At 45.9% G+C, this 25727-nt stretch overlaps 1 protein-coding gene across 2 annotated transcripts in view; it reads left to right on the top strand.

Moving 5' to 3' along the window:
- Positions 1-3153: 3153 nt before the first annotated feature.
- AGMO (alkylglycerol monooxygenase) overlaps positions 3154-25727 on the top strand; it is a 294582-nt gene continuing 272008 nt past the window's right edge. Inside the window, exons 1-3 of one of the 2 annotated variants that reach the window (XM_056518904.1) lie at positions 3154-3264; positions 13440-13585; positions 23346-23473. In XM_056518904.1, coding sequence (XP_056374879.1) covers positions 13460-13585; positions 23346-23473 — 254 coding nt within the window. In that variant the 5' untranslated portion in view covers positions 3154-3264; positions 13440-13459. Of the gene's footprint in view, positions 3265-13356; positions 13586-23345; positions 23474-25727 lie in introns of those variants that run through there. The other variant, XM_056518905.1, reaches the window with a different exon arrangement.

Below are 25727 nucleotides of genomic sequence, written 5' to 3' on the forward strand. Positions count from 1 at the left end.
ACTGCCAGGGGGGATGGCCAGTAGCACCCTCATCATCCTCCAGCAACACCCCCCCAGTACTAGCACCCCCATCATCCACTAGCAACAACACCAGATTTAGATAAGGGAAGGGACGTCACCTGTAGTCACTGATATTATTGTGTATTCTCCTCACTATAGAGAAGACGTCACCTGTAGTCACTGATATCATTGTGTATCCTCCTCACTATAGAGAAGACGTCACCTGTAGTCACTGATATCATTGTGTATTCTCCTCACTATAGAGAAGACGTCACCTGTAGTCACTGATATCATTGTGTATTCTCCTCACTATAAAGACGTCACCTGTAGTCACTGATATCATTGTGTATTCTCCTCACTATAGAGAACACGTCACCTATAGTCACTGATATCATTGTGTATTCTCCTCACTATAGAGAAGAAGTCACCTGTAGTCACTGATATTATTGTGTATTCTCCTCACTATAGAGAAGACGTCACCTGTAGTCACTGATATCATTGTGTATTCTCCTCACTATAGAGAAGACGTCACCTGTAGTCACCGATATCATTGTGTATTATCCTCACTATAGAGAAGATGTCACCTGTAGTCACCGATATCATTGTGTATTCTCCTCACTATAGAGAAGAAGTCACCTGTAGTCACTGATATCATTGTGTATTCTCCTCACTATAGAGAAGACGTCACCTGTAATCACTGATATCATTGTGTATTCTCTTCAATATAGGGAAGACGTCATCTGTAATCACTGATATCATTGTGTATCCTCCTCACTATAGAGAAGACGTCACCTGTAATCACTGATATCATTGTGTATTCTCCTCACTATAGAGAAGACGTCACTTGTAGTCACTGATATCATTGTGCATTCTCCTCTCTATAGAGAAGACGTCACCTGTAGTCACTGATATTATTGTGTATTCTCCTCACTATAGAGAAGACGTCACCTGTAGTCACTGATATCATTGTGTATTCTCCTCACTATAGAGAAGACGTCACCTGTAGTCACTGATATCATTGTGTATTCTCCTCACTATAGAGAAGACGTCACCTGTAGTCACTGATATCATTGTGTATTCTCCTCACTATACAGAAGACGTCACCTGTAGTCACTGATATCATTGTGTATTCTCCTCACTATAGAGAAGACGTCACCTGTAATCACTGATATCATTGTGTATTCTCTTCACTATAGGGAAGACGTCATCTGTAATCACTGATATCATTATGTATTCTCCTCACTATAGAGAAGACGTCACCTGTAATCACTGATATCATTGTACATTCTCCTCTCTATGTCCTATCAGAGCTGTAGTCGCTTGTCAGTTCTACAGTTATGATGAGTGAAACTACAACTCCCAGCATAACCTCACCACTGCTCAAAGGGGTACTCTACTGGAAAACATTTTTTTTAATCAACTGGTGCTACAAAGTTAAACAGATTTATAAATTACTTCTACTTAAAAATCTTAATCCTTCCAGTACTTATTAGCTGCTGTATAAGTGATTCACAGGAATTTATTTTCTTTTTTAAATTATTTTCTGTCTGACCACAGTGCTCTGTGCTGACACCTCTGTCCATGTCAAGAACTGTCCATAGTAGGAGCAAATCCCCATTGCAAACCTCTCCTGCTCTGGACAGTTCCTAACATGGACAGACAGAGCACTGTGGACAGACTGGAAAGAACTACACAACTTCCTGTGGAGAATACAACAGCTTATAAGTACTGTAAGGATTAAGATTTTAAATAGAAGTAATTTAAAAATCTGTTTAACTTTCTGGCACCAGTTGATATAAAAGTAAATGTTTGCCAGTGGAGTACCCCTTTAAGTAATTCTGGGAGCTGTATATTTAAATGGTGAAAACTTCTTTAACACTTTCCCATTCTGTGGCAACTGGTATATCTGATTATTATACTGGAATTTCTCACAATGCGCTACAACAGTGGTGACAGAGGCTAAAAACTTACTGAGGGGGGCAAGGTATGGGGTGACACCATTTTCTACCGCACCGGGTGACACCAACCCTAGCAACGCCACTGCATGGAGGCCAGGGAGGTCTCTGCCCATTTAACCTGCAACACCTGATAACAGAGAACAAGAAACTGCATGAATCTGCAGCGGCGATTGTAAAGGCGATTTTAGGTGCAGGGCCCCTTTAAGGCGTTTTACGTGTGGTCTAAGAAAGACCAAGGAGGTAAAATGAGCGGAATATTTTTACAGTAAACAAAAGTAATGAAGGAGACGTGTCAGGGCCACAAGTGAGTTATATATTGTGTGTGTAAATGAGGCAGATCCTGGGCCGCTTACCGTTCCCGGCTCCACTGCGGGTCCCGGGGGGCGGGGGAGGGGGGGGGGGGGGTTATAGTACATTTTAATATAAATGTGTCTCAGTCGCATTACAAATCTTTTTGTAGCAGGTCAGGACCGAACGCCCGCGTCTTTTCCGTCTTCTCGTATGATGGAGTGTATTGTGAGCTTAATTTACTGTGATACAAATCATTTTCCTGGAGGTAGACGGCAGGAGCTACAGATTTTACGCCTGTTTTACTTGGAAGAGAAAATTTCAACATGGCTTCAGGTTGTGGTAAATGGTTATTAGAAAGTTCTGCGCAGAAATGGGATATTGGAGGGGGCAGGCTGTGCTTAAAGGGGTGCTCCACTGCTCAGCGTTTGGAACAAACTGTTCCGAATGCTGGAGCCGGTGCCAGGAGCCTGTGACATCATGGTCTCGCCCCCTCATGATGTCACATCCCGCCCCCTCAATGCAAGTCTATGGGAGGGGGCGTGACGGACGTCACGCCCCCTCCCATAGACTTGCATTGAGGGGGCGGGGTGCGACATATTGAGGGGGCAGGGCTATGCCGTCACAAGCTCCCGGCGCCGGCTCCAGCGTTCGGAATAGTTTGTTCCAAAATTCTGAGCAGCGGAGAACCCCTTTAACTAGCCTGCCCCCTGACTGATGAGCCGGAAGTGAGGGTTCCCCTTAAGTTAGGCCCCTCTCCCGTGTTTTTCTCCAACCCCCCCCCCCCCCCTTTTCCTGTTGGTTTTTCCCTGGGAGGGGGTGGGTTATTAGGGGAACCTGTCCAATTCCCTGTGGGCTTATTTTCCGGGCTATTAGCCCCTCCCCAGGTACCTTATAGCAGCCCTGGCGCCTTTTTCCTGCAGTCTCCGCTCACGGGTCCCGGAGGTTGTTATCTCAGCCGCTGTCCGGTGGGGAGATCTTGGATTTCACTGAAGAGCTGTCATCCCGGGTCTGACAGGTGAGTGAGGGCTCCGCTCTCCTCTATGTGAGATGCCGACTTCGCAGTCCCCAGCTGTCCCCTCCTCCTCCTTATAGCATAAGCCTTTTAGTTTAGCCCCCTCGGAGCTCGGGGGAGGGGATGCAGACTGAGGCTCCGCCCCCAGCAGTGTGAGTGCAGCTCCTGCTGCTTCCTGTGTAGTCTCCAATGTTCCTTCAGCCATGAGGTCCCAGATATGTGGTGATTCCTTTCATGAGGAGCCCAGCACCCTTCCCTCTCCTCTGCCCTCCCAACCCTCTGTCCCTGCTTTGCAGCCCCCTGCTTTCCTCTCACAGCTCCTGGCTGCTGCCTGTCCAGCCCCTGCAGAGTCTCCTCTCCTGTTCCCTGACTCCCTGTGGTGGTGACTACCCCCTGGACTGGCTGCCTTTCTGACCCCTGTAGCACCTGCTGTACTGACTACAGACTTGCTGCTGCACCCAGAGCAGGTGGCTCCTGTCCCCCCTGCGAGCAGAGAGCGTCCTTACTACAGTGCCTAGTCCTCACCCACTCTGGATCTCCAAGTAGTCATCAGTGCCAGCCGTCCCCTACTCCTGTTCTGCTTGTTGGTGCAGCTGTTCCCCCTGTGGTCTGCAGGGGACGCAGGGAGCGGTCTCTGTCCAATTCCAGGTCTTCTACCACATCTGGGTCTGTGAGTGGGCGCCGGTGTAGCAGCCGCCGCTCCACTGAGAGTTGCAGGAGGGGCTTTTCCAGGCTTCCTGCTTATTGATGGGGAGTAGGGTATATGGGAGTGTAGCTGTGCGGTTACTAAGGGTGCTTGCTTAACCCTTTCTGTTCGTGACGCTAGGGTGAGGGCTATTCTCTGTGCGCTTGTCCTACTGCCACCCTTCCCAAGAGCGATAGGGAGATAGGAAATAATTGATTGTCCACAACCTGAGATTTGCAGAAACTTGTCGGAACTTTTACTGAAGATTTTAGGCAATAACGAATAGGAACAGTCCATACAACAGAGTCTATTAGAGCTTGACAAGTGGTTGGGACCTCGTGAGTCTATTGAGCTTAGGAAGATAATTAAGATAATTGTTGCGTTGATCCACTGGATTTAGGGGTTTAGATTCGGTCCAGTAATCACGCTAGCTTTAACGGGGATTGAGATTTTAACTCACGGTTTAGGTTATGCTGAGGCCGGCAGACTTCTGGCCTAGCTTGTCTTTGAAAGTTGCGCAGATCCGTCCTGCTAGTCCGGAATCCACGAGAGCAGCAATCCAAGAGAGCGATAATTGGCTACAGCTCCCTTATATGGGCAGGGGCTGGACTTAAGAGAAAGAAGAGAACAGTTAGTGTACATAACAGTGGCAGGAATTGGAAAATGACATAGGCTACAATTCCCAAAGCGTTTATCTGAGTGTGAGATATTTTTGTTGTTTGGTGTACTAAGTTTAAAGGACAACTGCAGTGGTATGACACTTATCCCCTATCCATAGGATAGGGGATAAGTGTTTGATTGCGGGGGGTCCGACCGCTGGGACCCCCTGTGATCTCCCTAACGGGGCGCCGCCATTAGCGCTCATGGTGAGTGCTAAGGTGCGTAGCATCGACCTAGAGGTCAACGGTGACGCCCGTATCCTCCCCGTCCCCATATAGTTTGTGCCTCCCCGCCTCTCCCATAGAGATGTATGGAGGAGGTGTGCCGGCTGCAACGTCATGCTGCGGCCGCCACGCCCCCTGCACGGGACAGCCGTGGCCCCGTACAGGAGATCACAGGGGGTCCCAGCGGTCGGACCCCCCGCGATCAAACACTTATCCCCTATCCTGTGGATAGGGGATAAGTGTTAATCACGCTGCAGATGTCCTTTAAGTGAGGTAAGTACACTTGAGTGATTATTTTGAGTTACTATGTGTACAGTACTACTTGAGAGGTCAGTCTTGGTACCTTAAGGGTAGTTTTCCCTGTGTAGACCTTTGAGATGATGTTAGTGATGGGTGACAGAAATGTTACTCCCAGAGGAGCTGAGAGAGCCACCTACTAGCAACTACTACAACACCTATTATTTACATTTTTTTTCTTTTTTTGTACACGTGCATAAAGCAAACATTTTTTCGTGTACAATAACCATTTGCATTTGGTTACCTTAGCATAAACATTTATTAGACACTCCAACAGGGTTCAGGTGCATTCACCTGATAAGTGCAATTTGAGCAAAAGAATATTACGTTACTGTTGAGTTATTTACACATAAACAGACGTGCAAGGATCAGCAGTCCACCTGCACTAAGAGTCCACAGATCACGGCTATCGCTGTTTAGCCGGGCACACACTTACGATTCTCCCACCGCTAGGAGTCTCTTGGTCTAAGGACCAGGCACAAAAGCTTAATGATTACGGTTTCAACTGGAACAGTCTTAGCATAGTCCTGCTAGGCACACTTCTTAAACGTTGCAGAAAAGTCTGTGAAGACAAAACTTTAAGAAAAGATAAGTGTCACATTTTAGACAAAACTCTTGCGGTGACGTCCGGGCCTTTTTTGCGTGCTTTGCCGGCAGCAGGTTAAGTCTTGCATCGCTGACCGGACCAGAGGATCGTAGCATATATTCACTTCTCACTTTACAAATTCCTGCAGCTGATACATTTTCGCCTCCCCCCTTACTTTTCACGTGTGCTCTCTGCACGCAGCACCATCCACACGATTCTGTACACTTAAATGGTGCTTCGTAACGCATTGATAAAGTCTTTTACATAGGGGGGGGTAGACTTTAACTGGTGGCAACAGCTGGAGACACACACCCGTATCCTGTTTGGGATGCCAAAAGGTTTGTGATAGCCTGGGGGAGTAGGGTATAAGGGAGTGTAGCTGTGCGGTTACTAAGGGTGCTTGCTTAACCCTTTCTATTCGTGATGCTAGGGTGAGGGCTATTCTCTGTGTGCTTGTCCTACCGCCACCCTTCCCAAGAGCGATAGGGAGATAGGAAATAATTGATTGTCCACAACCGGAGATTTGCAGAAACTTGTCGGAACTTTTACTGAAGATTTTAGGCAATAATGAATAGGAACAGTCCATACAACAGAGTCTATTAGAGCTTGACAAGTGGTTGGGACCTCGTGAGTCTATTGAGCTTAGGAAGATAATTGTTGCGTTGATCCACTGGATTTAGGGGTTTAGATTCGGTCCAGTAATCACGCTAGCTTTAGTGGGGATTGAGATTTTAACTCACGGTTTAGGTTATGCTGAGGCCGGCAGACTTCTGGCCTAGCTTGTCTTTGAAAGTTGCGCAGATCCGTTCTGCTAGTCCGACATCCACGAGAGCAGCAACTCAAGAGAGCGATAATTGCCTACAGCTCCCTTATATGGGCAGGGGCTGGACTTAAGCTCACTGGTCCATACAACTGTCAATCTTCTGTACAGAGAGTTATGGGTAAACACGTGACCCAAGGACCTCCAAAGGTCCTCCAACATACCATAGAGGAATTAACACAGTCACATGACCGAAGGTCCTGTGACGCTATCAAGGTAAGTAGGCTAATACACACTATATTAAGTATACACATTTTTAAATATATACATAATAGCATTATGAAATTAGAGAAGGAGGAGGCGACAAGAGGCTGTCCCACCTGGGGGACCCTACCTGAATGTAGTAACTCTGACTTTGGGGACCACCACACAAGGTACGGTATGCAATACGGTACCGAGACACCACATTGAGATGGAGCTGGCGCTTTTAGTACTCCTGGGGCGGCCTTGGCAGGCAGAGTCCTCCAGCACCTCCGGTTCCTCCAGCGGGCGTTCTCGAGATTGCCACAGAAGACTGACTCAGGACAGAGCTCCTCCGGCCACGTGTTGGCTGTTTCCCACGCTCCAGGCGGTTGTGTCGGTGTGCCTCCAGGCGGTGGTGTCGGTGTGCCTCCAGGCGGTGGTGTCGGTGTGCCTCCAGTGGTGTTTTTTTGTCATCAGGAGCTGGTGAGTGTACCTATTCTGGGGCTTGAGAGGGAGGGGGGGGGGAGGTTTGGGGTTTAGTTGGGCTTTGGCAGATCAGTTAGCGTCCATCTCCCCTTTCCCTCTCTTTCACTATGGCAAGGATGCATCTTTTGAGTCAGGTGTATGTGTGTATTTCTGGAGGTGTGTGTGTATCAAGATGTATATATGTATTGTCTATTTATTGTATCTTTATTTAGAAAGTAAAGCGTTGTACAAACGGACTATATACCGTAAATTTACTGGAGATTTAAAAAAAAAAAAAAAAAACATATATATTTATTTTATTTTTTTTCATTTTTTTTTAAGACATGTTAAATAAATAAAGAAAGAAAGAAAGAAAAAAAGAAAAAGAAAAGAGGATAACTATTAAAGGGGTACTCCGGCCCTAGGGGATAAGATGTCTCATCGCGGGGGGTCCCGCCACTGGGGACCCCCGCAATCTTGTATTCGCCACCCACCTGTTTGAGCTGCACGCGGCGGTGCCAGCTCACAAACAGCCGGGTGGCGACCACGGGGCCGGAGTATTGTGAGGTCACGACTCCGCCCCCGTGTGACACAGGGGCGGAGTCGTGACGTCACAATACTCCGGAGTACCCCTTTAATGATAAATTGTCTCATGTGCTGATAAAAAAAGAAACAGGTAAGAGGGACATGTCATTTGTAGAACTGTGTTATTGGACCACGGGAATTATGGTCATGTGTAATTTAAATAAAAACTATAGATTGCTGATAAATCACGTGCCCTTATTGGCCGCCATCAGTATCTAGATGTGTGACTTTCTGAAGATGTTAGTATTTCTATAGCGATTGTGTCTGGAGTGTTTCTGATATATGTAGCGAATGGTCTATAGGGGCCACAAAAAAGGAAATATTTGTTGTATATATAATTAATACATGTACGATTTTGGATTTCAAAGGCAATTTATATTCATGTTGACTATTTTCCTATACTTTGACTGGATATTTATTTTTATTGCGAACAAGATTGGAATGAGTCGTAGTCGGGTGGCCATTTTTTTTTGTGAGCTCAGTTGCTTCCTATAATGTAAGGACGACACGTATATCTGGAAATGCTATATATATATATATATATATATATATATATATATATATATATGTGTGTGTTACGTGTATATGGTCATTCAGGAAACTCCATTATTGGAAATGAACGAGTTTGCTTCCTCTAATTGCTGTTCTTTGGATCACCTTTTGCTTCTCCATGGGGCAATTATTTGCCCTTTTGCCCGTGTTTTAGGCTGGGGAGCCATGTACAAAGTTGTCTTCGTTGGTTGACCCGGGTACGTCGTGCTTTTCCATTCTTTCCCTTCACAATGTGGATACGTTGGCCGGCATGCTGCATGGTTTTCTTGCAGCCTTTAAGAGTATAATTATAAAAACAAAACAAAAACAAAACATGTGTGTGAGTGTATATATACAGTATATATATGTGTGTGTGTGTATGTGTCACGCCCCCTCCATTCATGTCTATGGAAAGGGGCGTGTCGGCCAACACACCACCTCCCGTAGACATGAATGGAGGGGGCATGCCATGACATCACAAGGGGCGTGGCTGTGAGGTCACAATCATGACCACCGGCTCCGAGCATTCTGAAAAAAATGTTCAGAACACTAGAGTACCCCTTTAACCCCTTAAGGACCTAGGGCGTATGGATACGCCCTGGCTTTCTGGTACTTAAGGACCCAGGACGTATTCTTACGTCCGTGGGAATTTCTGTCCCCGCCGGGCGGGGACCGGACCGGGGTGCCTGCTAATGTCGATCAGCAGGCACCCCGTGCAAATGGAGGGCAGTATTTTGTGTTAGCGGACAGAAAATAAGGTGTTGCTTTTGGAAGTTGGTGGTAGATAATGCCCAAAGTAGTTAGTGTCCCCAGGAGGTAGTGGCCCCTAGTAGGTAGTGGTCCCTAGTAGGTCATGCCCCAAGGTAGTTAATGTACCCCAGGTAGGTAATCATGCCCCCTGCAGGTAAATCCCCCAGATAGTTGACCCCTGTATGAAAACCCCCTATGTAGGTAGTAGGTAGTCCCCCCCCCTATTAGTTTGGTAATTTGTCCCCATATTAGCTAGGCAGGAACATAGTCAATAGAGTTCCCCCCATCCCCAACACCCCCACATCCCCCTCCCCTCCTCAGGATGGAAAAAAAATGCTTGCCTGGTTATGTCTCACGTAATGATCTCCTCCGGAGCACAGCAGGGGACCACATCTTTTATCCACCACAGTACAGGTGCCGAGGAGTGACATCATCGGCGGCTGCAGTGCGCAGCAGGGGCGGAGGTCACGTCTCCTCTCTGTGTAGGCCGCAGATGCGACTCACACAGAGAGGAGGTTTCTGCTATATGTGCGTGAGCCGCGTATACAACAGAAAGCAGTGCTGTCCAGGGCACTTTTGGCTCCTTTGTACCAATTGATCCTGGTATAAACACCACAGTGTCCCCTGTTTCTTCTGATAATACTTCCGGCAGGATAATGTCCCATGTCACATGACATCATCTCATACAGGACAATGAGGTCACATGACATCATCTCATACAGGACAATCAGGTCACATGACATCATCTCATACAGGACAATGAGGTCACATGACATTATCTCATACAGGACAATGAGGTCACATGACTCCAATGGCCTCCACAGTCACCAGATCTCATCCAATAGATCACCACTGGGATGTAATGGAACCAGAGATCCTCATCATGGATGTGCAGCAACTGTGTGATGTTATCATGTCCATATGGAGGAACTGTGTGATGTCATCATGTCCATATGGAGGAACTGTGTGATGTCATCATGTCTATATGGAGGAACTGTGTGATGTCATCATGTCTATATGGAGGAACTGTGTGATGTCATCATGTCCATATGGAGGACCTGTGTGATGTCATCATGTCTATATGGAGGAACTGTGTGATGTCATCATGTCTATATGGAGGAACTGTGTGATGTCATCATGTCCATATGGATGAACTGTGTGATGTCATCATGTCCATATGGAGGAACTGTGTGATGTCATCATGTCCATATGGATGAACTGTGTGATGTCATCATGTCTATATTGAGGAACTGTGTGATGTCATCATGTCCATATGGAGGAACTGTGTGATGTTATCATGTCTATATGGAGGAACTGTGTGATGTCATCATGTCCATATGGAGGAACTGTGTGATGTCATCATGTCTATATGGAGGAACTGTGTGATGTCATCATGTCTATATGGAGGAACTGTGTGATGTCATCATGTCCATATGGAGGAACTGTGTGATGTCATCATGTCTATATGGAGGAACTGTGTGATGTCATCATGTCTATATGGAGGAACTGTGTGATGTCATCATGTCCATATGGAGGACCTGTGTGATGTCATCATGTCTATATGGAGGAACTGTGTGATGTCATCATGTCTATATGGAGGAACTGTGTGATGTCATCATGTCCATATGGATGAACTGTGTGATGTCATCATGTCCATATGGAGGAACTGTGTGATGTCATCATGTCCATATGGATGAACTGTGTGATGTCATCATGTCTATATTGAGGAACTGTGTGATGTCATCATGTCCATATGGAGGAACTGTGTGATGTCATCATGTCTATATGGAGGAACTGTGTGATGTCATCATGTCTATATGGAGGAACTGTGTGATGTCATCATGTCTATATGGAGGAACTGTGTGATGTCATCATGTCCATATGGGGGAACTGTGTGATGTCATCATGTCCATATGGGGGAACTGTGTGATGTCATCATGTCTATATGGAAGAACTGTGTGATGTCATCATGTCCATATGGAGGAACTGTGTAATGTCATCATGTCCATATGGAGGAACTGTGTGATGTCATCATGTCCATATGGAGGAACTGTGTGATGTCATCATGTCTATATGGAGGAACTGTGTGATGTCATCATGTCCATATGGAGGAACTGTGTGATGTCATCATGTCTATATGGAGGAACTGTGTGATGTCATCATGTCTATATGGAGGAACTGTGTGATGTCATCATGTCCATATGGAGGACCTGTGTGATGTCATCATGTCTATATGGAGGAACTGTGTGATGTCATCATGTCTATATGGAGGAACTGTGTGATGTCATCATGTCCATATGGATGAACTGTGTGATGTCATCATGTCCATATGGAGGAACTGTGTGATGTCATCATGTCTATATGGAGGAACTGTGTGATGTCATCATGTCCATATGGATGAACTGTGTGATGTCATCATGTCCATATGGAGGAACTGTGTGATGTCATCATGTCCATATGGATGAACTGTGTGATGTCATCATGTCTATATTGAGGAACTGTGTGATGTCATCATGTCCATATGGAGGAACTGTGTGATGTTATCATGTCTATATGGAGGAACTGTGTGATGTCATCATGTCCATATGGAGGAACTGTGTGATGTCATCATGTCTATATGGAGGAACTGTGTGATGTCATCATGTCCATATGGAGGAACTGTGTGATGTCATCATGTCCATATGGAGGAACTGTGTGATGTTATCATGTCCATATGGGGGAACTGTGTGATGTCATCATGTCTATATGGAAGAACTGTGTGATGTCATCATGTCCATATGGAGGAACTGTGTGATGTCATCATGTCCATATGGAGGAACTGTGTGATGTTATCATGTCTATATGGAGGAACTGTGTGATGTCATCATGTCCATATGGATGAACTGTGTGATGTCATCATGTCCATATGGAGGAACTGTGTGATGTTATCATGTCCATATGGAGGAACTGTGTGATGTCATCATGTCCATATGGATGAACTGTGTGATGTCATCATGTCCATATGTAGGAATTGTGTGATGTCATCATGTCCATATGGAGGAACTGTGTGATGTCATCATGTCCATATGGAGGAACTGTGTGATGTCATCATGTCCATATGGAGGAACTGTGTGATGTTATCATGTCTATATGGAGGAACTGTGTGATGTCATCATGTCCATATGGAGGAACTGTGTAATGTCATCATGTCCATATGGAGGAACTGTGTGATGTCATCATGTCCATATGGAGGAACTGTGTGATGTCATCATGTCCATATGGAGGAACTGTGTGATGTAATCATGTCCATATGGAGGAACTGTGTGATGTTATCATGTCTATATGGAGGAACTGTGTGATGTCATCATGTCCATATGGAGGAACTGTGTGATGTCATCATGTCCATATGGAGGAACTGTGTGATGTCATCATGTCCATATGGAGGAACTGTGTGATGTCATCATGTCCATATGGAGGAACTGTGTGATGTCATCATGTCCATATGGAGGAACTGTGTGATGTCATCATGTCCATATGGATGAACTGTGTGATGTCATCATGTCCATATGTAGGAATTGTGTGATGTCATCATGTCCATATGGAGGAACTGTGTGATGTCATCATGTCCATATGGAGGAACTGTGTGATGTCATCATGTCCATATGGATGAACTGTGTGATGTCATCATGTCCATATGTAGGAGCTGTGTGATGTCATCGTGTCCATATGGAGCAAAATATGTGACCAATGTGTCCAGCACCTCTTAGAAAGTATAGTACTGGTCCGACCCAGCACTAGTAAGGTGTACCTAATAAATCTCTAACAAGGAGCCAGCAATGGTTTCTCATAATTTCTTTTATACTTTATACTTATTTAAAGGGGTACTCTCGTGGAAAAATCAACTGGTGGCAGAAAATCTTAATCCTTTCAGTACTTCCCGTGGAGCAGCTGAAAAGTACTGGAAGGATTAAGATTATAATTTTTTTTTTTTAAATGTAAATATAGTCATTTACAAATCTGTATAATTTCCTGGCACCAGTTGATTTGAAAACCTCTTTATTTCCAGCGGAGTACCCCTAAAATTAGAATCTAGTTATCATTTGTCCAAGTGGTTATGGTGAGAGGTATCTCAGGGACACGTTATCACTATAACAAGGTGTAAAGTACAGATATGTTCACAGGATCCCAGAAGCCTCTGCTGCCTCTATGACTATGAGCCCTGGGACTGTCTTGTGCAGTTCTCATGCAGGACCTTTGCCTCAGATGATCATGTGACCGCTCTGTGGATCAGGTTGCACCAGGAAGACTCTCCAAACAACATAAGGATCGCCTGTGACTTGCACTTGACAATACGATTCTCGCCTGTGATCCCATTCATGTAAATAACTGGATTTTCTCTTCCATTCCCTGCAGCTGCCAAAATCTCATCAGCCATGGGAGGGTTCACGGGACAGAGCAACATATCCGTCTCCAAGGGCGTCCGGATGATGTTCTATATGTTACAGCCAAATGAGACCTCTTTTAAAACTATAGAGGAAGTGCCAGATTACGTGGATAAGGTAAACGCAGACAGGCGGTGCGACAATATCCATAGGGCAGAGTTTCCCAACCGGGGTGCCTCCTACTGCTCCTATATACAAGAATATAACTACTATAATACTGCTCCTATATACAAGAATATAACTACTATAATACTGCTCCTATATACAAGAATATAACTACTATAATACTGCTCCTATATACAATAATATAACTACTATAATACTGCTCCTATATACAAGAATATAACTACTATAATACTGCTCCTATATACAAGAATATAACTACTATAATACTGCTCCTATATACAAGAATATAACTACTATAATACTGCTCCTATATACAAGAATATAACTACTATAATACTGCTCCTATATACAAGAATATAACTACTATAATACTGCTCCTATATACAAGAATATAACTACTATAATACTGCTCCTATATACAAGAATATAACTACTATAATACTGCTCCTATATAGAAGAATATAACTACTATAATACTGCTCCTATATACAAGAATATAACTACTATAATACTACCTCCTATATACAAGAATATAACTACTATAATACTGCTCCTATATACAATAATATAACTACTATAATACTGCTCCTATATACAAGAATATAACTACTATAATACTGCTCCTATATACAAGAATATAACTACTATAATACTGCTCCTATATACAAGAATATAACTACTATAATACTGCTCCTATATACAAGAATATAACTACTATAATACTGCTCCTATATACAAGAATATAACTACTATAATACTGCTCCTATATACAAGAATATAACTACTATAATACTGCTCTTATATACAAGAATATAACTACTATAATACTGCTCCTATATACAAGAATAGAACTACTATAATACTGCTCCTATATACAAGAATATACCTACTATAATACTGCTCTTATATACAAGAATATAACTACTATAATACTGCTCCTATATACAAGAATATAACTACTATAATACTGCTCTTATATACAAGAATATAACTACTATAATACTGCTCCTATATATAAGAATATAACTACTATAATACTGCTCCTATAAACAAGAATATAACTACTATAATACTGCACCTATATATAAGAATATAACTACTATAATACTGCTCCTATATACAAGAATATAACTACTATAATACTGCTCCTATATACAAGAATATAACTACTATAATACTGCTCCTATATACAGGAATATAACTACTATAATACTGCTCTTATATACAAGAATAAAACTACTATAATACTGCTCCTATATACAAGAATATAACTACTATAATACTGCTCCTATACACAAGAATATAACTACTATAATACTGCTACTATATACAAGAATATAACTACTATAATACTGCTCCTATATACAAGAATATAACTACTATAATACTGCTCTTATATACAAGAATATAACTACTATAATACTGCTCCTATATACAAGAATATAACTACTATAATACTGCTCCTATACACAAGAATATAACTACTATAATACTGCTCCTATACACAAGAATATAACTACTATAATACTGCTCCTATATACAAGAATAGCACTACTATAATACTGCCTCCTATATACAAGAATATAACTACTATAATACTGCTCCTATAGACAAGAATATAACTACTATAATTTTGCTCCTATATACAAGAATATAACTATTATAATACTGCTCCTATATACAAGAATATAACTACAATAATACTGCTCCTATATACAAGAATATAACTACTATAATACTGCTCCTATATACAAGAATATAACTACTATAATACTGCTCCTATATACAAGAATATAACTATTATAATACTGCTCCTATATACAAGAATATAACTACTATAATACTGCTCCTATATACAAGAATATAACTACTATAATACTGCTCCTATACACAAGAATATAACTACTATAATACTGCTCCTATACACAAGAATATAACTACTATAATACTGCTCCTATATACAAGAATAGCACTACTATAATACTGCCTCCTATATACAAGAATATAACTACTATAATACTGCTCCTATAGACAAGAATATAACTACTATAATTTTGCTCCTATATACAAGAATATAACTATTATAATACTGCTCCTATATACAAGAATATAACTACAATAATACTGCTCCTATATACAAGAATATAACTACTATAATACTGCTCCTATATACAAGAATATAACTACTATAATACTGCTCCTATATACAAGAATATAACTATTATAATACTGCTCCTATATACAAGAATATAACTACTATAATACTGCCTCCTATATACAAGAATATAACTACTATAATACTGCCCCTATGTCCAAGAATATAACTACTATAATACTGATCCTATATACAAGAATATAACTACTATAATACTGCTCCTATATACAAGAATATAACTACTATAATACTGCTCCTATATACAAGAATATAACTACTATAATACTGCCTCCTATATACAAGAATATAACTACTATAATACTGATCCTATACACAAGAATATAACTACTATAATACTGCCCTATATACAAGAATATAACTACTGTCACGATGCCGGCTGGCAGGTAGTGGATCCTCTGTGCCAGAGAGGGATTGGCGTGGACCGTGCTAGAGGATCGGTTCTAAGTCACTACTGGTTTTCACCAGAGCCCGCCGCAAAGCGGGATGGTCTTGCTGCGGCGGTAGTGACCAGGTCGTATCCCCTAGCAACGGCTCAACCTCTCTGGCTGCTGAAGATAGGCGCGGTACAAGGGAGTAGACAGAAGCAAGGTCGGACGTAGCAGAAGGTCGGGGCAGGCAGCAAGGATCGTAGTCAGGGGCAACGGCAGGAGGTCTGGAACACAGGCTAGGAACACACAAGGAAACGCTTTCACTGGCACTAAGGCAACAAGATCCGGCGAGGGAGTGAAGGGGAAGTGAGGTGATATAGGGAAGTGCACAGGTGTAAACACTAATTGGAACCACTGCGCCAATCAGCGGCGCAGTGGCCCTTTAAATCGCAAAGACCCGGCGCGCGCGCGCCCTAGGGAGCGGGGCCGCGCGCGCCGGGACAGAACTGACGGAGAGCGAGTCAGGTACGGGAGCCGGGGTGCGCATCGCGAGCGGGCGCTACCCGCATCGCGAATCGCATCCCGGCCAGAGGCGGTATCGCAGCGCCCCGGGTCCGTGGGACCGACCGGAGCGCTGCAGTGAGAGGAGTGTAGCGAGCGCTCCGGGGAGGAGCGGGGACCCGGAGCGCTCGGCGTAACAGTACCCCCCCCCTTGGGTCTCCCCCTCTTCTTGGAGCCTGAGAACCTGAGGACCAGACTTTTGTCCAGGATATTGTCCTCAGGTTCCCAGGACCTCTCTTCTGGACCACAACCCTCCCAATCCACTAAAAAGAAGGTTTTCCCTCTGACCTTTTTAGATGCTAAAATTTCCTTGACGGAGAAGATGTCCGAGGAGCCGGAGACAGGAGTGGGGAGAACAGATTTGGGAGAGAAACGGTTAATGATAAGTGGTTTAAGAAGAGAAACATGAAAGGCATTAGGAATACGAAGAGAAGGAGGAAGAAGAAGTTTGTAAGAGACAGGATTAATCTGGCGCAAAATCTTGAAAGGACCAAGATAGCGTGGTCCCAACTTATAGCTAGGGACACGGAAGCGGACATATTTGGCGGAGAGCCATACCTTGTCTCCAGGGGAAAAAATGGGAGGAGCTCTTCTTTTCTTATCCGCGAATCTCTTCATGCGTGAAGAAGCCTGTAAGAGAGAATTTTGGGTCTCTCTCCATATGATGGAAAGATCACGAGAAATTTCATCCACAGCGGGCAGACCAGAGGGCAAGGGGGTAGGGAGGGGGGGAAGAGGGTGACGGCCGTACACCACGAAAAACGGGGATTTGGAGGAAGATTCAGAGATTCTGAAATTATACGAGAATTCGGCCCAAGGTAGAAGATCTGCCCAGTCATCCTGGCGGGAGGAAACAAAATGTCGTAAATAGTCACCCAAGATCTGGTTAATTCTTTCTACTTGTCCATTGGATTGAGGATGGTATGCAGAAGAAAAATTTAATTTAATTTTGAGTTGTTTACAGAGGGCCCTCCAGAATTTAGACACAAATTGGACGCCTCTATCCGAGACGATCTGCGTAGGCAACCCGTGAAGACGAAAAATGTGTACAAAAAATTGTTTAGCCAACTGAGGCGCTGAAGGAAGACCAGGAAGAGGGATGAAATGTGCCATTTTGGAGAATCGATCAACGACCACCCAAATAACAGTGTTGCCATGGGATGGGGGTAAGTCAGTAATAAAATCCATACCAATCAGAGACCAAGGTTGTTCGGGAACAGGCAGAGGAAGAAGAAAACCAGCGGGCTTCTGGCGAGGAGTCTTATCCCGGGCACAGATAGTGCAGGCTCGCACAAAGTCCACCACATCAGTCTCTAGAGTCGGCCACCAATAGAAGCGAGAGATGAGTTGCACAGATTTCTTGATGCCCGCATGACCTGCGAGATGGGAGGAGTGACCCCATTTGAGGATTCCGAGGCGTTGGCGTGGAGAAACAAAGGTCTTTCCTGGAGGAGTTTGCCTGATGGAGGCTGGAGAAGTGGAGATCAGGCAGTCAGGAGGAATGATGTGTTGAGGAGAGAGTTCAATTTCAGAAGCATCTGAGGAACGAGAGAGAGCATCGGCCCTAATGTTCTTATCAGCAGGCCGAAAGTGAATTTCAAAATTAAATCGGGCAAAGAACAGAGACCACCTGGCCTGACGAGGATTCAACCGTTGGGCAGACTCGAGGTATGAGAGGTTCTTGTGATCGGTGTAAATAATAACTGGAAATCTTGATCCCTCCAGCAGATGCCTCCATTCCTCAAGTGCTAATTTAATGGCTAGAAGCTCTCGATCCCCGATGGAGTAGTTCCTCTCCGCCGGAGAGAAGGTCCTAGAAAAAAAACCACAAGTAACAGCATGCCCGGAAGAGTTTTTTTGTAGAAGGACAGCTCCAGCTCCCACTGAGGAGGCATCAACCTCCAATAGGAAGGGTTTAGATGGGTCAGGTCTGGAGAGCACGGGAGCCGAAGAGAAGGCAGACTTGAGTCGTTTAAAGGCGTCTTCCGCTTGAGGAGGCCAAGACTTGGGATCGGCATTTTTTTTGGTTAAAGCCACAATAGGAGCCACAATGGTAGAAAAATGTGGAATAAATTGCCTGTAATAATTGGCGAACCCCAAAAAACGTTGGATGGCACGGAGTCCGGAGGGGCGTGGCCAATCTAAGACGGCAGAGAGTTTATCTGGATCCATTTGTAGTCCCTGGCCAGAGACCAAGTATCCTAGAAAAGGAAGAGATTGGCATTCAAACAGACATTTCTCAATTTTAGCATAGAGTTGATTGTCACGAAGTCTCTGAAGAACCATACGGACATGCTGGCGGTGTTCTTCTAGATTGGCCGAAAAAATTAGGATATCATCAAGATATACAACAACACAGGAGTATAACAGATCACGAAAAATTTCATTAACAAAGTCTTGGAAGACAGCAGGGGCGTTGCACAGGCCAAAGGGCATGACCAGATACTCAAAGTGTCCATCTCTGGTGTTAAATGCTGTTTTCCACTCATCCCCCTCTCTGATGCGGATGAGGTTATAGGCGCCTCTTAAGTCCAATTTAGTAAAGATGTGGGCACCTTGGAGGCGATCAAAGAGTTCAGAGATGAGGGGTAAGGGGTAGCGGTTCTTAACCGTGATTTTATTAAGTCCGCGGTAGTCAATGCAAGGACGTAGAGAGCCATCTTTTTTGGACACAAAGAAAAATCCGGCTCCGGCAGGAGAGGAGGATTTACGGATAAAGCCCTTTTTTAGATTCTCCTGGACGTATTCAGACATGGCAAGAGTCTCTGGGGCAGAGAGAGGATAAATTCTGCCCCGGGGTGGAGTAGTGCCCGGGAGGAGGTCGATAGGACAATCATAAGGCCTGTGAGGAGGTAGAGTCTCCGCTTGTTTTTTGCAGAAAACATCCGCGAAGTCCATATAGGCCTTAGGGAGACCGGTTACTGGAGGAAGCATAGAGTTACGGCAAGGGTTACTGGGAACCGGTTTTAGACAGTCCTTTGAACAAGAGGGCCCCCAACTCTTGATCTCCCCAGTGGACCAATCCAGGGTTGGGGAATGAAGTTGAAGCCAGGGAAGTCCAAGGAGAATTTCCGAGGTGCAATTGGGGAGGACCAAAAGTTCAATCCTCTCGTGATGAGATCCGATGCTCATTAGAAGGGGCTCCGTGCGGAAACGTATGGAACAGTCCAATCTTTCATTGTTTATACAATTGATGTAAAGGGGTCTGGTGAGACTGGTCACTGGGATGTTGAACCTGTTGACGAGAGAGGCCAAAATAAAATTTCCTGCAGATCCAGAGTCTAAGAAGGCCACAGAAGAGAAGGAGAAGGCAGAGGCAGACATCCGCACAGGCACAGTAAGACGTGGAGAAGCAGAGTGGACATCAAGGATTGTCTCACCTTTGTGCGGAGTCAGGGTACGTCTTTCCAGGCGGGGAGGGCGGATAGGACAATCCCTCAGGAAGTGTTCGGTACTAGCACAGTACAGGCAGAGGTTCTCCATGCGGCGTCGTGTCCTCTCTTGAGATGTCAGGCGAGACCGGTCGACCTGCATAGCCTCCACGGCGGGAGGCACAGGAACAGATTGCAGGGAACCAGAGGAGAGAGGAGCCGAGGAGAAGAAACGCCTCGTGCGAACAGAGTCCATATCTTGGCGGAGCTCCTGACGCCTTTCGGAAAAACGCATGTCAATGCGAGTGGCTAGGTGAATAAGTTCATGAAGATTAGCAGGCATTTCTCGTGCGGCCAGAACATCTTTAATGTTGCTGGATAGGCCTTTTTTAAAGGTCGCGCAGAGGGCCTCATTGTTCCAGGATAATTCAGAAGCAAGAGTACGGAATTGTACGGCATACTCGCCAACGGAAGAATTACCCTGGACCAGGTTCAACAGGGCAGTCTCAGCAGAAGAGGCTCGGGCAGGTTCCTCAAAGACACTTCGAATTTCCGAGAAGAAGGAGTGTACAGAGGCAGTGACGGGGTCATTGCGGTCCCAGAGCGGTGTGGCCCAAGCCAGGGCTTTTCCAGACAGCAGGCTGACTACGAAAGCCACCTTAGACCTTTCAGTGGGGAACTGGTCCGACATCATCTCCAAGTGTAATGAACATTGGGAAAGGAAGCCACGGCAAAACTTAGAGTCCCCATCAAATTTATCCGGCAAGGATAGTCGTAGTCCAGAAGCGGCCACTCGCTGCGGAGGAGGTACAGGAGCTGGCGGAGGAGATGGTTGCTGGAGCTGTGGTAGTAACTGTTGTAGCATAACAGTCAGTTGAGACAGCTGTTGGCCTTGTTGCGCAATCTGTTGTGACTGCTGGGCGACCACCGTGGTGAGGTCAGCGACAACTGGCAGAGGAACTTCAGCGGGATCCATGGCCGGATCTACTGTCACGATGCCGGCTGGCAGGTAGTGGATCCTCTGTGCCAGAGAGGGATTGGCGTGGACCGTGCTAGAGGATCGGTTCTAAGTCACTACTGGTTTTCACCAGAGCCCGCCGCAAAGCGGGATGGTCTTGCTGCGGCGGTAGTGACCAGGTCGTATCCCCTAGCAACGGCTCAACCTCTCTGGCTGCTGAAGATAGGCGCGGTACAAGGGAGTAGACAGAAGCAAGGTCGGACGTAGCAGAAGGTCGGGGCAGGCAGCAAGGATCGTAGTCAGGGGCAACGGCAGGAGGTCTGGAACACAGGCTAGGAACACACAAGGAAACGCTTTCACTGGCACTAAGGCAACAAGATCCGGCGAGGGAGTGAAGGGGAAGTGAGGTGATATAGGGAAGTGCACAGGTGTAAACACTAATTGGAACCACTGCGCCAATCAGCGGCGCAGTGGCCCTTTAAATCGCAAAGACCCGGCGCGCGCGCGCCCTAGGGAGCGGGGCCGCGCGCGCCGGGACAGAACTGACGGAGAGCGAGTCAGGTACGGGAGCCGGGGTGCGCATCGCGAGCGGGCGCTACCCGCATCGCGAATCGCATCCCGGCCAGAGGCGGTATCGCAGCGCCCCGGGTCCGTGGGACCGACCGGAGCGCTGCAGTGAGAGGAGTGTAGCGAGCGCTCCGGGGAGGAGCGGGGACCCGGAGCGCTCGGCGTAACAACTACTATAATACTGCTCCTATATACAAGAATATACCTACTATAATACTGCTCCTATGTACAAGAATAATACTACTGTAATACTGCCCCCTATGTATAAGAATATAACTACAGTAGATTCTTCGAATAGCGGACACTCATGGGGAAAAAAATTGCCCGCTTATGAGAGATGTCTCCTATTGCAAAAAAAAAGGGTAATTGCATATAAAACATGATAAAAAGCAATATTACAGTACAATCCCCTAGTGCCGTTTAATTCCTCTTTATCACCCCCTGTGCCATTTTATTTCCTCTCCTAATCCCTCCAATGCCACTTTATCCCCCCCCCCCCTGCCCCTTGAAACCTATGTGCCACATAATTTACCTTTGGAACCCCTCCACCGGCCATTTAATTTATCCCCTTGCTCCACTTTGTGTCAAATCCTCCCCCCCCCCCTTACCCCTTGTGCCACATCACTTTCCCTGTCCCTCCTCCCCCTGTGTTTATCTTCTTACCTGGCCAGCAGGCTCAGGTGCAGGGGCTCTCAGTGGGTTTGACGTTCTCCTGACATCCTTTGCGTTGTACTCAGTGAACAGCGGCGGCTGCCAGCAGTGATGAGTGACACTCCTCAGTATGCTGCTGCTCTCAGTATGTGGAGCACAGAGGACGTCCGGAGAACAACAAACCCGTTGAGAGCTCCTGCACCTGAGCCTGCTGGCCAGGTAAGAAGATAAAAACAGGGAGGAGGGAAGGGGAACATTGATGTGGCACAAGGGGTAAGGGGGGGGGGGGAGATTTAGCACAGGGCACCGGGGGATAAAGGGAGAATTAAATGGCACAAGTAGGATAAAGGGGGGGGAAAGAAATGGCACAGGGGGGCGTAAACAGGGGCAATGAAATTGCACAGAGGGTAATAAAGGTGGAATGAAACGGCACAGGTAGGGATCAAGGGGAAATTATTTTGTACAGGGGGTAATAAAAGGGGGATGATTTGGTACAGGAGAAATAAAGTGGCATGGGGGGGATCAGAGGGGGGCGAATGATGTGGCCGGACGTACAGAAGCAGGAGACTGTTTAAACAGTGGTCTTCTGCTTCTGTGCTGAGGCTGCTGCAGGGGGGTGCATTGGGAGTCTGGGCCCATTAATGGGGTATTGGCTGTACTTCCCTCACGGAGGCCATGTGTACAAGGTAGGGCCGGCACATAAGCCTGGTTGTCCCCTCTATTGGGAGTGTTTTGTCCTCTATTTGGAGGATTTTGTCCCCTATTGGGAGTGTTTTGTCCTCTATTTGGAGGATTTTGTCCCCTATTGGGAGTGTTTTGGCCCCTATTTGGATGTGTTATCGTCCACTATTGGGAGTGTCCCTTATTAGGAGGGTACAAATACATTGAGTCTTATAGGACTCTGCGGGGTATAAGAACTGTCCGTTATTGGGAGGTGTCCCCTCTTGGGAGGAATAATACTACTATAATACTGCCCCCTATGTTTATGAATGTTACTGATCCATTTAGCTCTTTGTACTTGTTACCTCGGCGATGATACAATGTGATTATGTCATTGTGGTTATTATATTACACTACATTCCATCTTCTTGTTTTGCAGGCGACTGCTTATTTTCTTGTTATGTTGGGGCTGGAGATGATAGCCAGTTGGGTTTCGAAGGGTCGACCGCTCCGCATTAATGATGGACTGACGTCCCTTTCGGCAGGAGTTATGTCTCGTCTGCCAGAGTAAGTCAAATTGCACTTGTGGTCGGAAAAGTCTTATTTTAGTCACTGAACTGGAAGGGTTGAGGAGCGCGGAAGCCAAGGACGCTTCATTCCAGAGCCGCTCAGCTAATATAACAATCCCAAATTACAGGCGGTGCTCAGTCCCAGCCCCATACGTATGATGTCATCTATAATATTCGGCATTACAGGTACTTTTATGGTATTTTAAATAATACCGCCAGTAAATTCATGACAATTTACAGTATTAGGAATTTTATGGAGCTACCAAGAGTGAATTGCTACTTGGCAAATCGTGTGAGCCGAGGAAGAAGCTCATAGATTATTTTAGTGGATTTGGGCTATTTTTGTAGAGTAAGAGCAGTGCACCTGGTTGATGGTGGTCGATCTACTCATTTAAAGGGATATTCTGGAGTAAAAAATATAAGATCAGGGTGGGATAAAAATAAAGCAATCCTATTCACCTGCCACTGATTCCCTGCCAGTGCTGTACTAATGGTACCAGTCCCTGCTGCCCGAGAGTCTGGTCCCCTCTCGACACATAGGAATTGCTGGTTCAGCCAATCACTGGCTGTAGTGGAGACCCACCCCTCATTTCCTATGTGTCGAGAATTGAAAAGAGATCAGCAGCAGTGACCAACACCATCGGAACGGCATCAGTGAGGGAACAGGGACAGGTGAGTATTTGTGCTTTTCTTTTTCATCCTACCATGAGCTTTTTTAAAGGGAGCATGTCTTAACCGAACCACAGGAAGCATGAAACAGGCAGTCTCCCTTATTGCTCTACTACAATGAAGCTGACCATACCCATTAGGTAAGTGTTGGCTGAGCCCACTGATATTCCAGTGCTTGATAACCATCTGACCTACCGTATTTTTCGCCCTATAGGACGCACCGGCATATAAGACGCACCCAATTTTAAAGGTGCAAAATCTAGAAATAAAAGATTCTGAACCCAACAGTGATCTCCAACCTGCGGACCTCCAGATGTTGCAAAACTACAACTCCCAGCATGCCCGGACAGCCGTTGGCTGTCCGGGCATGCTGGAAGTTGTAGTTCTGCAACATCTGGAGGTCCGCAGGTTGAAGACCACTGGTAAAGGAGATAATACTCACGTGTCCCCGCCGCTCCGGACCCGTCACGGCTCGTCACCGCTGCCCTGGATGTCGCTCAATCACTGTCGCCGCGTCCCCGGGGGGGGGGGGGGGGTGTGTCCCTGATGCTCCGGACGTCTTCTTCCCCGGTATCCTCGCTCTCCGTCGCCGTCATCACGTCGCTACGCACGCCGCTCCTATTGGATGACGGGACGGCGTGCGTGACAACGTCAAGGAGAGCGCCGGCCATGCAGGGGATCCCGGCACGGAGCAGACACCGAGGAGGCAGGTAAGGTCCCTCCCGGTGTCCTGTAAGCTGTTCGGGACGCCGCGATTTCACCGCAGTGGTCCCGAACAGCCGGGTTAGTGTCACTTTCGCTTCAGACACGCTTTACCCTTCAGACCCTTCAGACGGTCAGCTTTGATCGCCGCGTCTGAAGGGTTAATACAGGGCATCACCGCGATCGGTGATGTCCTGTATTAGCTGTGGGTCCCAGCCGTTTATGGCCACAGGGACCGCCGCGATAGGGGTGTATTCGCCGTATAAGACGCACCGACTTTTCCCCCCCGTCTTATATGGCAAAAAATACGGTATATGGTGGCCCCCTGACACTTCCCTGAAGGCAGATGATGTTGGGGGAGAGAAGGATGGGCGTTCAACTGCCATATACTTTTGTTCTTAAAGGGAACCAATCATCATATTTTACCATATATAACGCTTGGCAGCACGTGGTAAAATCTGTATCCGCACCATCACCGGGGGACGTTTTTGCACCGGGGGATATTATAAAGTCCCCTCCGAACGTTCTGCAAGTTGTCCCCTGGGCGGGGACTTATACTTACCAGCACCCGTCGCTCCGGCTGTGGCCTCCCCCTGTCGGCTTGATTGACAGCTCGCATCATCGCTCTGCTCCCTAAGCAGACGGAGCAGAGCGGTGACGTGAGCCGGAGCGACGGGTGCTGGTAAGTATAAGTCCCCGCCCAGGGGACAACTTGCAGAATGGTCGGAGGGGACTTTATAACTTCATTTCTTTACCATCCCTGGGTGCAAAAACGTCCCCCAGGGATGGTGAGGATAACGATTTTACCGTATATAAAGTATTGCCAAGCGATATATATGGTAAAATGTGATGACTGGTTCCCTTTAAGAAAATAAACCCCC

This window comes from Hyla sarda, chromosome 5 (assembly GCF_029499605.1).
Source record: "Hyla sarda isolate aHylSar1 chromosome 5, aHylSar1.hap1, whole genome shotgun sequence".
Classification (NCBI taxonomy): Eukaryota; Metazoa; Chordata; class Amphibia; order Anura; family Hylidae; genus Hyla; species Hyla sarda.